Source organism: Vigna unguiculata, chromosome 3, assembly GCF_037176805.1.
Source record: "Vigna unguiculata cultivar grain cowpea cultivar isolate G323 ecotype 2 chromosome 3, ASM3717680v1, whole genome shotgun sequence".
NCBI classification, from domain to species: Eukaryota; Viridiplantae; Streptophyta; class Magnoliopsida; order Fabales; family Fabaceae; genus Vigna; species Vigna unguiculata.
In genome coordinates, this window is record NC_140794.1 from 68,317,362 (window position 1) to 68,330,805 (window position 13,444).

The following is a 13,444-nucleotide window of genomic DNA, read 5'->3' on the forward strand; positions in this document are numbered from 1 at the left end:
TATGTTACATAGTTTAGAAAAATATTAAGAACAATTAACTAAAATACATTTTAAATATGAAAAATGTAGAACTTTAATTTATATTATATAAATTTTATTATTTTTCGTGCTTTATTTAACTCAAGCTATTTAAAAAGAAATATATATATATATATATATATATATATATATATATATATATATATATATATATATAAACCGATATATGGATATAGATGTATAGGTAGTAGTTGTATCCTATTAAAATAAGAGAATTAATATGCATTTTTTTTCAAATTTGACTTTTCTTTGAATTAAACAACAACATTTAAATAATATTAATATTATTAAATAAAAATAATATGATAATCAAGAAAGAAAAATAAGACATACAATTTTTTATATATATTTAATTCTACCTTAATCTATACGTAATGTTCATTCCAAAATAATTTTAGTTGAATTTTTTCCATTAATTGTAAAAATTTAAAGTTATACATATTTTATGTGTAATATGCAACACCACTTAAGTAGGACACTTGTCGAAACTTCTCAAGGAAACAAAAATTGTAGACATCCAACATAATATAAATTTTTTGATGTATTTTTATTCGTTCATAGGCTTCATTTATGTGGTTGTGTTCATATTGTACTATTGTATTTGATTGAATGGAGAGGATGATTTGAATGTATCAGAGAATAAATTTTTGAGAGGTGCATGAGAATCAATTTTCATATGCGATAATGTTGGAAATATAAGTGTGAGGTCATACATTAAGTAAAATAATAAAATTAACCAGGAAAGATTTATAAACTCATCATTTTAAGATTTTGGGTTAAGAGTAGTATGAATTTCTTATGTGTGGATTGCTCATGTTTCATTGGTATTGTATATGCGTAATGATCCTCTATCAAAAAGTAGAGCTCTCAAAATCGGTAACTCGGTCCAGCCCAGTTCGACCCATCACGGGTTGATCATTTAGTGAGTTAACCAAACCTGACTTACCTATTAGCGAGTAAAAAAAATACAATTTTTTATTTTTCTTTCAGTCAAAACTAAATAATAATTCTAATCTGACCCAAATGCAAAATCTAACTTAACAAAACATACTTATGTGATTCTTTATTTGCAGGTTGGTGAGCTAACCGGCTCATCACAGGTTTAACCTGGGTGAGCCAAGTTCTAGGTGAGTCGGATCAAAAATATACCCGTATTAAAATTTGTAAAAAAATTTCAACCTGATCCGAACCCGTAGTGGGACGGGTTAGCTTGCGAGTTCCAATTCATTTGGAAAATATAGAATAAGGAAGATTTATTTTCCTTATTCTATATTTCCAATCCAATTTAAATATATTTATTTTAAATTGTTAGTAAATTGTTTTAAAATTTTATATTTGAATTTATAAAGTTTTTATTTTTAAAGCAACTCTAACATTTATCTATAAATTATAAATATACAAATATTTGAAACAAAATTTAAATAAAAGTCAATGCAAAATATACATTTAAATAAACTTAATTCTGTTAAAAATATCACTTATAATAAAAATATCATTGTAAAATTTATACAAAAATTAAATTTTATATAAGGATGAAATTGATTCACTTTAAAAAAAAAAGTGACCAAATTGAAACACAATAATAAATACAGGGACTGCAGTGAGACTTTTTACATCCAATCGTGACACGTGACACTACCACTATCACATCACAATGTCTTTGTCACGTGGCACAATGTCAGATTGACATGTGACAATTTTTTTTATTTTTTTTTAAATTATAAAAAAAATTTAAAAATAAAAAAAAGCCATGTGTTGACAAGGGGACTGAAAGGATCTAATTGCAACGAATTTTTCAAAATTACAAGGGTACTCACTATGAAAAATTCTCATATTACATGAGAATTTTCTTGTAAATTTGTTAAACAAATTTGTAAGAAAAGACTTTTTCTGCTATTTTTTTTAAGAATTTTAATTGGTAGGTAATTCCTTCGTGGGTAATTATTTCCTACAAAATTATAAAATTCGCAAGTATTTCCTAAAAAATTTGTTGCGAAAAGTGTTTTATACAAAATATTTTGCAAAAAAATTAACAGCAATTTTCTGCAATTTTTTTTCGTAACAAAATTCATAAGTATTTCCTACAAAAAAAAATTCAAAACAAAATTGGAAGGAAATATGAATTTTTTTAATAGTGACGTACTTGAAATTTTGTTACAAAAATAGAAACTATCTGGAATTATTTAACCATTAAATAATATATGAGTAATTTCGTAATTTATGTTCCCCTCTAATCTCACTAATCATCTCTCCCATCACCTTCTACTCCTTTTAAACGAACATATGTTACTCCCTCGTTAATCATCTCTACCTATTTGTGAATAGTAGATTTCATGTTCTAAATATATCTTCTAAAGTAAATAAAAAAGAGAATAATGTATGGTTTAGAAAAACTTACAAATTTAATAGATTTTTAAATCTTTGAAAATTCAAACTCAATTTAAGATTTATATAACTTGGTATAAAAAAAATGAATAACAAAAATCATAATTGTATTACCTAAGTTTTGGGACATATATATAGTTGTCAACCACTTCATTTAAATGATGTATTTGATTTATCTCTCACATGTGCCTTTGGTTTTCTTGTTTTAAGGAAAACCACAACGTCCTATTCCTACACCTTTTCTTCATACTACTTTTCTATTGCATTTATAGTATTAACATTTTCACATAAAACAAAAGTTTCTTTGTCAACAAAAAGTTTTCTAACTATATTTTTGTATTGATCTTCTTATTGTTAATGTTGTTATTATTTTTCCTTTATATTTTAAAGACACAATTAAATGTTTTGGTGAGCTTAATTAACAATTACATATTAGTATAATGACAATAATTTAAGGATATATTAAAGATTAAGACTCGGAAATGATTTTTTAAGTAAAAGAAAAAGTGGATTGAGTTGATTGTTGTGATTTTTTATAATAATATATTTATTGTCAGAATGAGATGAAAAAGATGTTAAATTATGTCAATGGTAAAACTGATTAATTTAACTGAAAATTGCTATAAACCGACAATTGTGTATCATCTTTCTGACCATTGTTCAACTTTATACTATAATAACAAGCAAATGAAAAAAAAAAAAAATCTATAAACATTATTCTTAAGAAAAACAAGTTTTATTTCCCTTATAGACCACTTTTCAACTAAACGTTTCTCTTGCTTTATTATCTATATATAATTCCCAAATACAATAATAACAATCTAAATGGGAAACGTTTTTCATTTATCAATGCCAAAATTTGTATCATTAAATTATTTATCATTCCCAACCTCAATTGTATGTTTTTCATCATTCAATTTTTTATTTGATTGATCTAAAGTTTAATGAGAACATGCATATCAATTATCCCTCTGGGTTTCACTCTCTTTTCTTTCTTTTTTTTTTCACTTTTAAATAGATATTTTGTAGGCAACATCTTAAAAGATAAATTAATTAAGCCAACAGAAAAAAACACACACACACGTACATTTGATAGTTTCAAAAGTTCTTCGAACATGGTAAAAATGACAAAAATTATTAGACAGAAAATGGTAAAAAAATAAATCATAATTTTGTGAACAAGTAATACAATTTTTATTATTTGCGTTATTAATTTTTATTATGTTGTTTTTTCATAATAAGGAAAATGAATATCAATGAAGGAGTAATTTGGTAAATCCGAAAGTATCACTCTCTAATCTCACTATGGGTAATGAGATTGAATTTTCAGTGAGTTCTCTAATCATCTCCTTCCATCATCTTGTATCACTTTCAAAAAAACATGTTACTCATCGTTTCTTATTCTTTATGAAATAGTATTATGAATAGTACATCCACCAAAAAGAACACAATGTTAATCATGTTTAAAGTGTGATATGAGTAATTCTTTTGTATGTTTAATGAAGTTTTAAGATTTGTTCATTTGAGGAGATAGAATTGAGAGAGAGTGTGAAGATGAATTTGGATGGATTTAAGTAGATGAATATGTGTGTTTTTTTAATGGACTTAGAAGGTAAAATGAATCGTTTTGGAGATGAATTTTGTTAAAGTCAGTGAATGATATAAATGATTTGATAGATTAAAAAAAATTAATAGATAAATTTTGAAAATTACTAAAATACCCTTGATGATAAAAATAGAATGAAGTGATTAGTAGATAAGTTAAAAATATTAAAATTTAATAATACTTTAATTATTATATATTTATATATATTATGTAACCAGCTACATATATATATATATATATATATATATATATTTATATAATAAATTATAATAAATAATAGTATATATAATAATTAATAATATATTTAATAATAATTATTAATAATATATGTAATAATTGATAATAATATACATTTATATATTCTTTCACAAAATTTGTTTCTTTTTTATTTACACAACACTCACACACACATGCAGTGCAGGGATATAATGGTAAGATAAATTTTCATCTATCCAGATCTCTTCATTTGTGGAGGGGTGTACTTTTTTCAATATCTATCAAATCCTTCTTCGTATTCAGTCGCAAATCATCGTATTGGAACATAAAACAATTGGGGTTTTAAAAGAAAGAAAAACAAATTTTGATTTTTGTTTTTTGGTTTTTGGTTTTCCAAGATTCAACAAAAAATGTAGAGAAGAGAGGAAGAAGAGATTAGAAAAATTGCATTGTAAAAATATAGAAAGGATAGCTACTATATGCCCTAGTAGACTGAGATGGTTGGTATTTTCTAAAAAAAATGATTTTTGAGATTCTTAGTTCATTCCAAATTCGTTATATGTCTTATATGTCTTCATTTAGTATAATTTTTTTTATCGTGAAACTATAACATGATAAGGTTATGTAATCTTTAGGATGAAACTGATATAATAAATTGATAAATTTTTTAAATATCAAAACTTATCCTAAAATAGTGACCTTTCTTCTTTGGTTAAATAGTTCAGAGGACTACAAGGAAGGAACTGGAGTTAAAATTAATGGATTTAAATCAAAATTAGTGGAGTATTCTCCTTATATTAAATGTTTGGAGATCCTTATCATAGTGTATAAAAAATCCTGATCAATAATATAAATATACATATTATATATAGCCATATAAAATACAGATTTTTGTTGCTCGTAAAAAAACAGTAAACTTAAATATCGATAAATAAGATTAATTTTATCTTCTTAAATAATTATAATTCCTAAATCACTCTTTATTCAATAATGGTTATATTTTATATTTGTTTTTACTCATGACATCAAGGTTTAATGAGGTTTTAGGAAAATAACCATTTTAAATTGAGATTAATGAGATTAAATGATGTTTACTATTTTTTAACCGGTGCAAATTAAATATTTGTGTTTATAACGTAGGCGTCATAGTTAGAAGCGAAAAAATATAATATTTTTTCCAATGCACTCTTACCAAAAAATTCAATGTATTTTAATTTAATAAATAATTCATTTTTCTTTGGTGAAATCCAATTTTATAAAGTAAATGTTTCAACCTCGAGACTTTAAATATAATATTATTAAAAATAGTATGTGAAACTTTCAATCTTCACGAAACTCCAACATATTACCATTGATAAAGACATTTCCATTTCTATTACGTAGCAAAACAAAATCCCAAAATTGATGTTAGTATATCGAATACAATATATATGTCAACTTTGTTGTTTATTTGAATAATTGTATTTAATATAAGAACTTAGTGATTGAGTTGGATGAAGATGACCAAAATGAGTTGTTAATTGAATTGCGTAAGTTGTGTTCATACTAAATGGGAACATGCATATATATGGAAGATTTTTAGAACTTAAAACTTATCCCATTGTGACGTTATGCACACGACATTCATCAAGTAATGTTCTTCATTTCAAGAACCCATAATTGAATTCCTGAACCTTCTTTTCGAAAATGGTCAATCATCAATTTCAAATTCATAGTCCACAAATGATGCACACGAAAGTTGGCTAAGTCTTAACTTAAAGATGGCAGACATTACAGGTAAATGCTTTTGTGTAAATTAATGAAAGAAGGAAAAGAAAAGAAAAGAAAATTTGAAAGAAGAAAAAGGAGATTCTTTTACTCTTTCTCACTTTCTTTTGTCTTTTTTTAAGATATTTAAAGAGCCATGATGATTTAACAAATCATTAATATAAAAAATAATCAAAGTATGTTGATAAAATTAAGAAAAAGAAATACAGTGACCCACCAAAAACTCAAGGAGAAGGAAAAGAAAAAGCTTCTAATTGAATATAGTTTGTTTATACAGAGTATAATATTTTTCCATGTTTATCTTCAAGGTGAAGTTGAAGGTGTATAAAACTTGTACACAACCACTCAATATGGATATATATTTTTCTACTGTTCTTTGATTTTTATTTTTTTTCATTCTAATTTTTTCCATGAATCTAGGAAATCAAAGTTACTATATAAATTCCTCCCTGGAACCTTATCATCTTAAGTCTCATGAGTAATCCAGAGACTATATATAAAAAGAAAAAACAAAATTTTCCTTTTGAATGGGAGAAGTGCACTTAAAAAAATATGTGTAATCACATTTGTTGACAACGAGGATAATAATTGAAAACTGTAACAGTTTAATAATTTATATGAATGGGAAAATTTTCAAACAAACATTCAATACAAAATCAATTTTTGTGTCACATCGTCATCTTAATCATATAACGAGGAAATAATTTTTTATTAAAAAATTTTGGGAAATAATTATACCTATAAATTAAATTGATTTTTAGTTTTTTATTATAATATCAACTTTCAATTAATAATTACACTATTTTATTTTCTATAGTTTTTATAAAGAATATTAGCTAAGCTAACTAATTATTTTTAATAAAATATTTTTAGGATCATGTAAAATCTTATTCAGAAATTCTGAATTCAATTTCACTCCAACTAACATGCTGATTCATGCTATGTAATATAAACCACTATTTTATATACAAGTCAATTTACAAAAAATAAATAAATATTCCATATATAGCAGCGTTGACGGGCAAGATAAAATCAAAACTACTTCTGTTTGTCAAACTATTGGATATATACAGTTTTTTTTTTCTCTTTTCAAAAGTACGTATTTTATTTTATTTTACTTTTTTAGTTTCCTGTCTGTAGACAGAAAACAGGAAATCACATATATCATTACAAATATATAAAGCTTTCATGAAGAACTAAACTTTTTCTATAATTTAATTAATGTTTCAGGGATTGTGATGTCTAGTCATTCTTTATCTCTTTGTTTTATCACCAAATTATTGTGGTGCTGGCTTTGTGTAAAAGTGTTTGTCTCAAACTCAATTACTATAGTAACTGTCTATTTATAATAATTAGGGTGAAATCAAAATCTATTCTATAACTGCAACTTTGATTCTGGAAACTAGTCAAAATCATGATTAGGGTGAAACCAAAATGATTGATTTGTACATGTTGTGCATGATGTCACTTAAGACAATTAGTTCTTATCCTCCAACCAGAAATTACCAACCAATGTAACACTCAAATTGTCCATGCAGTGTGGACAAATCAAAAATATAATAATACAAACAAAATCAGAATCTAAGATTACAAATATAAGCAAGTTATTTTGCTGCCAACCAGAAAGATCTGTCTGTAGTTTGAAACAAAGTGTATACATTGTGATATTGATTTTCCATATGAAAAGCTTGAGATTTCCCACATATATAAAATATTCTAACATAGACCATGAGCTGTGTGAGGCTCTTCACAATCACACGTCCACACCAACTAACAAGCAACTGTTCAAACCAACTCTAACGTGCAGGAAACTCCAACTCATTGTTTTTAAACTTTTCTGCTTTCATTGCCTTTCCCTCGAGTCCCTATCCACCTATATATATATATATATCTGCATAATATCATTGTTCTACCATATCCTTATCAGAAAAACCAAGTTACCAAGCTATCTTGCAAACCAACATGGCTTCTACGGACAAACCTGTAGACACTGAATACAGCAGACCAACTTCATCAGCTCAACCACATGCTGGTGTTGATTTGTTTAAGTTTGATGTTATCCTAAGGTTTTTGTTGTTTGCAGCATCATTGGTGTCTGTTGTGGTGATTGTCACTGGTAATGAAACTAAGTTTCTTCCCATGCCTCGGCCAGCCAAGTTCAGATACTCACCAGCCTTTGTGTAAGTTTTAGCTCATCAACCTTTCCTTATATGTGATAAAAATTAAAGTCCTTAACTTTATGAGAGTTAGTTAAATAGGGATGTATATGTAGGGGTATCCAAGCTTGTGCTTATGTTTCTAGCCAGAAATTGGTAGACACAGTTGTTTCTACCTTCCTTAATTAGATGTAAACGACAAAAAGACATACAGGTTCCGATGTTTCAGCCATTAGATGGGGTTTCAAAGGAGGAAGCAACGCTATCTGTGTATTATTTTTGTCCCATTTTAAGGTTTTGCTTTCATTCTTTTTTTCATCGTATTTTCAAAAGTATTGTCAGAAAACCTTTTCGGACGAACTTGCTGATTTTCTTCGGTGTTATCTGAAATGGTTGGTGGGGAATTGTTGACTTCCTTGTTGGCGTACTTTAAAACGTTGAAATTTTATCTACTATTTGATATCACCGTATGACAGTGTTTCCAAGGGAAATTGGTATTTTTCTTTGTGAACGAACAAACATGGAATTTTCAAGCTTTATCTTAGTTTTTTGTACTCGTTTTGTTACTTAATGTAGCACCTAAAATTAGACGAGTTCCAAGCTATAATAAGCATGAGTCAAAGTCATCCATGATGCATGATGTCAGGATCTTTAGGCATTCTTTTATTGCATTTATAAATCAAAAGTCTTCCGTCTGCATATACAGCTTATTTATTAGTACATATTGGCTTATTCTCATGGATACTTTTTTTCAGACAAGTCTTCTTAATACCTCTTGCTATTATGGAGCTGCAATTTGACACGTAATGTGTACATATATGCAGGTACTTTGTGGCTGCTTTGTCCGTTGCAGGCCTTTACAGTATCATCACAACTTTTGCATCACTCTATGCCATTAAAAATCCAGCAGTTAGAGCAAAGTTGCTCCTCCACTTTATCTTATGGGATGCGGTAATTAATCCAATAAACCATTTTTCTTCATCTGTACAAACTTGCTTGCTTTCATTTATATATATCAAAGCATAACAAAAGATTGAATGACCATGCTTCTTTGCAGCTTATATTGGGGATAATAGCCTCAGCAACAGGCACAGCTGGGGGTGTAGCATATGTGGGTTTGAAGGGAAACAAACATGTGAACTGGAACAAAATTTGCAATGTTTATGATAAATTCTGCAGACATGTTGGTGCCTCCGTAGCAGTGGCTTTGTTTGGAAGCGTTGTGACAGTCTTGCTCATCTGGATTTCAGCTTACAGCCTTCATAGTAGAGTTCCCAAGTAGATGGAAAGAACATGGATCGTGCATTCTGCGCATTTATTCACGCCTTCATTTATAGTTGCATTGTTTATAAAGTTAGTGTGCTCAGCAATTGTTAAGAGTTTATGTGTTGCTTCATTTGTGTTGATTATTTTGTAAATCAGTGTTTCCCCTTGAGGACTTAGTTGTATTACTTTACATGACATTCGTGCTATTAAATGATTTCAAAATTTTCATTATACATTCTCCCACAAAAATACAAATAGAATATCATGTTACTGATGCATTAAAGACTTTAAGTATATTCGTACCATAAATGAGTAATTTCATTGGAATTAGAAGCCAATGCTGCAATTACTAAGGATTAACACTTCTCAACCACAAAACGAGCATTTTCCCTACGCAAGCTGTAGCATTTGCTACAACGAATAAAACACTACCAGTTCAGTTTATCTTCTAATACTGTGAAAGTATACTAACTAAAATCTAATAACCAAGAATAAAGAGAATATGTTAACGGTGCATGAAGGTTCTGTCCAAGCATTAAAAGGACCGGTTTTGTGGTCAGTTATCAGAATCAGCTTGAGAATAATTCACATGAAATGAAAGGTCTAATTTGCAGTATCTGTTTACAACAACAAAACTACTAAATCAGCGCAACAAGTAACGTTACCGAAACCTTCAAGCCTTTTTTTTTTATTTATTTTATACGTGCTGACATAAATCAAGTTTGTGAATTCTTAGTTATATACAACAAGATTCGGAGTTCAAATATGCCAATAAGCATATTGAACTTGTTATTGTGTTATCTTTGATGACATTCTATGTATGTATTACGACAACAGAGTTTGAAAACAAACTATACACAATGAAACTGAATTACCGATAGCTATCACTGCCTTAGGTGATCTCCCTATAAATTTCTATTCCAATATGTGGGACCAATGTGTTGATGTGCGACCAATCACAGAGATTTGAACACGTAAAACCTCATGAATAGTACCTCGGCGAAGCACTCCCAAAACATCCTCATCATCTTCTGCTGCCAAATCTGCCAAAGAAACCCACCGAGAATGTGTTTCATCCCTCATACGGAAGCCATAGAACCATCTACCAACTTTCCACCACCTGACGCAGACACGCCGATCTGAGATCTCATGAGTCCGAAGAGTTTCTACAAGATTATCACCCTGCCATTCAAGACACTTACAGATTAAATACATACCACTATGGTCAAGTCCTTCAAAAGATTTCACATGAACGAAGTTCACGTAACTATGAGGCAGACATCTATTCAATTAAATATTCTACGCAATGCACTATCTTATATATAACAACTTCCAGGTAAAAGCCTTCTTGGGATGAGAAGTGGAAAATGTACATTACAGATCATTGTTCACCTTTATCCTGTTTATTTCTCTAAGGAAGGATCAAAGAATAAATAGTAGGAATGAAATTGAAAAGAAAAAGAAACAGATAAGAGATGAAAAAGACACCACTTATTTCTAAAGGTTTTAAAGATGCAAACTTGGGAACAAAGCAACAAATGTCTGATATTATTTTGAGAATGTGTGCAGGGATTTTTTTTCCTAATCATTGTTTGATATTATTACCCTACATAAAACTGATAAAGATATTTTATTTGATTGACCAAAGATTATGAATTGGCACGAAAAAACTGAAGCTTTAAGGAAACAAAAACTAACTGTCTTAATTAAATGTGCTGAATTAAACAAGTACAGTAAATTTTGCTACGATGATTACATTAGATAAACTTGAATAAACTCAATTAATGCAATCAAACAGTAATTCAGATTCACATTTGGCAAATGTCAAACCATATTTATTTTTGTTTTCTAGTTGCACACTTTCATCGAATAAAAGTAGCATATATACCAGTGCCAATATGCCAAAGGTACAGTTTGATAAACCCGTGCATAGTAAAAGTACACATCCAAATTTTTACCAAGTGAAACCAAGTTAACCAATGATGAAGCAGTATTGTTCTGAAAGGAATTTAAAATGTGCTGGATCTCAAACAGGAGTCTATGTAGTTAAACTCCATAAAAGGACAAGGAAAATTAAGGTGCATTACCCTGTGTGTGAGTTCCAATGTAGCTTGCAGTCAAAGCTTTTCTAGTATCTATTTGGACAAACATCTTCATCAATACTTTTAGAAGAAAAAAATAAAAGGAGAAAATGAAACAAGTCTTTCTATAAAATAAAATTAACTTAGATGCAAAAATTAAAAAATAAAAATTTAGAGAACTATATGAGAGTTTGTGCAAATTAGCTAACATGTAAACTAATTTTAATTTATGGAGAAATATTTATTTCAATTTTTCTTGATTATGCAAACAAAGTCCTCATTATTGATTCCTTAACTCGGATACTAGTCAGCATGACCCAAAAAAAAATCAAAATAGTGTGTCAAAGAATGGGAATACCCGAATCCCAAGGGTTGTGAGGCAATAGTGTACCCCAACCAAGTTAATGAGCACATTCATTTGAGGGTCGAACAAGAACCTTTGCACGTCTTCAAACCCAAAGCTCGTACCAATCAGGGTGTCAACAGCTTTCAAATGGTCCCCAACCTCAAGTGATTCAGAAGGTGAGCAAGCTTCCACAAACTTCACAACAGACCTTGCTCTCACTCCCAATTCGACGTGCCTATCCAAATACAATTTCCTCCACTTCTGCAACCCAATTTCCAAACAAAAAATTACCACACATCCAAGCATCAAATCTCACCACCATGTAACCATAATTCAATGGAGATTAATTTCTACAGAGTGACAATGTAAAAGGCTTTTACACCATGCTATGATACCTTCTGAGGTAACTAGCAAATATCAATACAAGTACAGTTCCTGACAATTAGTATTTCGTTGATGGTGTACATTTTTTTTTTTTTTACTGATGCATGTTCTATTTACTCAATTCAATCGCAGGGGACAAAATTCCTTCCAACGAAGTTAACAAAAAAGTTGAACACAGAAGAAATAAATAACAAATTCAAGGCTTCGATACCCAGAGTCCCAATTCAGAAACCAATAAAGAGAAGTACCAAACTTTGATCGATTAAGGTTGAAAAACAAATAGGGTGTTCCTCCAAAAAGAGGAGAATCAGTGAATACCTTGAAATTGGGAGAATGAGTGAGAGTAGAAGAGGAAGGGAAATGGAAGGAAGAGAGTAAGGGCCATCTGTTTCTGACAAGAGACTCCCAAATGCAATCCGAGAAGCAGAGTTCCCTCCAGAACCTCGAACAACAACCTAAGGCACACAAATCCCTCACCTTTTTTGGGTTTTTTTGCACCAAATTGAAAACGAAACAAAAGGGTCAAGTACAAATCGAAATTCGTGATCAGAATAAAAAGTGTAATAGGGAACCTGAAGCAGCGAAGCAATTTTGAGGACAACATCTTCAGGAAGGGAACTGAAGATGGAGAAAGAATCTGATCTTCCTTTGTGCATTTGAAATTGCAAATAGAATGAACAGTGTTATGCTTATTCGGCGATTGCAGTGATGATTTAATGGTACAATGAAAAGGACAAAAAGGGGAATGACATCCTTTGTCCAAGTTCAACCAACACCTATCACATGGCGAGAGTGAATCCACGGCTTCTCTGATCTATCTCTGTTTTTTTTTTCTTTGTTTTTTCCTAGAAAACATAAAATTAAGGACGTTGCCACTGTATTAAATTTGTTCAGAAAAAAATGGCGTGTAACAGCAAAAGTGGTAATAATATTTTTTTTTTTATGTTTAGTTAGACAGTTGAAAAAAAATATACGTGTTCAAGTTTATTTCCTTCAAGAATCTTCATGCATTCTCCTTAAAGTTGGTTTTTTTAATACAATTTAAGTGTGTTCTAAACTTTTAATATATTTTTTGTACTAATTTTACTTACACAGTTCAAAATTCATTATGTGTTGGTTGTTCATAAAATTCAATCTAAATCCACACAACTCTCAAAAGTAATGCAACCTTTAAAATTTACACTTGTTGAATAAAACC

General features: G+C 29.2%; 2 protein-coding genes across 2 annotated transcripts; one reads left to right on the forward strand and one right to left on the reverse strand.

The window, feature by feature from the left end:
• The first annotated feature begins 7,906 nt into the window (after positions 1 to 7,906).
• On the forward strand, positions 7,907 to 9,666 carry LOC114177751 (CASP-like protein 1D1). Its single transcript, XM_028063258.2, has 3 exons — positions 7,907 to 8,193; positions 8,994 to 9,120; positions 9,227 to 9,666. The coding sequence occupies exons 1-3, from the start codon at positions 7,976 to 7,978 to the stop codon at positions 9,449 to 9,451; spliced, it is 570 nt and encodes a 189-aa protein (XP_027919059.1). The 5' UTR covers positions 7,907 to 7,975; the 3' UTR covers positions 9,452 to 9,666.
• Positions 9,667 to 10,096: 430 nt separating this feature from the next.
• Positions 10,097 to 13,077, reverse strand: LOC114177750 (F-box-like protein). The gene is made up of 4 exons (XM_028063257.2): positions 12,819 to 13,077; positions 12,565 to 12,723; positions 11,875 to 12,123; positions 10,097 to 10,617 (listed from the first exon to the last, which is right to left on the reverse strand). Exons 1-4 carry the CDS (start codon positions 12,900 to 12,902, stop codon positions 10,351 to 10,353), a joined length of 759 nt encoding a protein of 252 aa, XP_027919058.1. The 5' UTR covers positions 12,903 to 13,077; the 3' UTR covers positions 10,097 to 10,350.
• Positions 13,078 to 13,444: the final 367 nt, after the last annotated feature.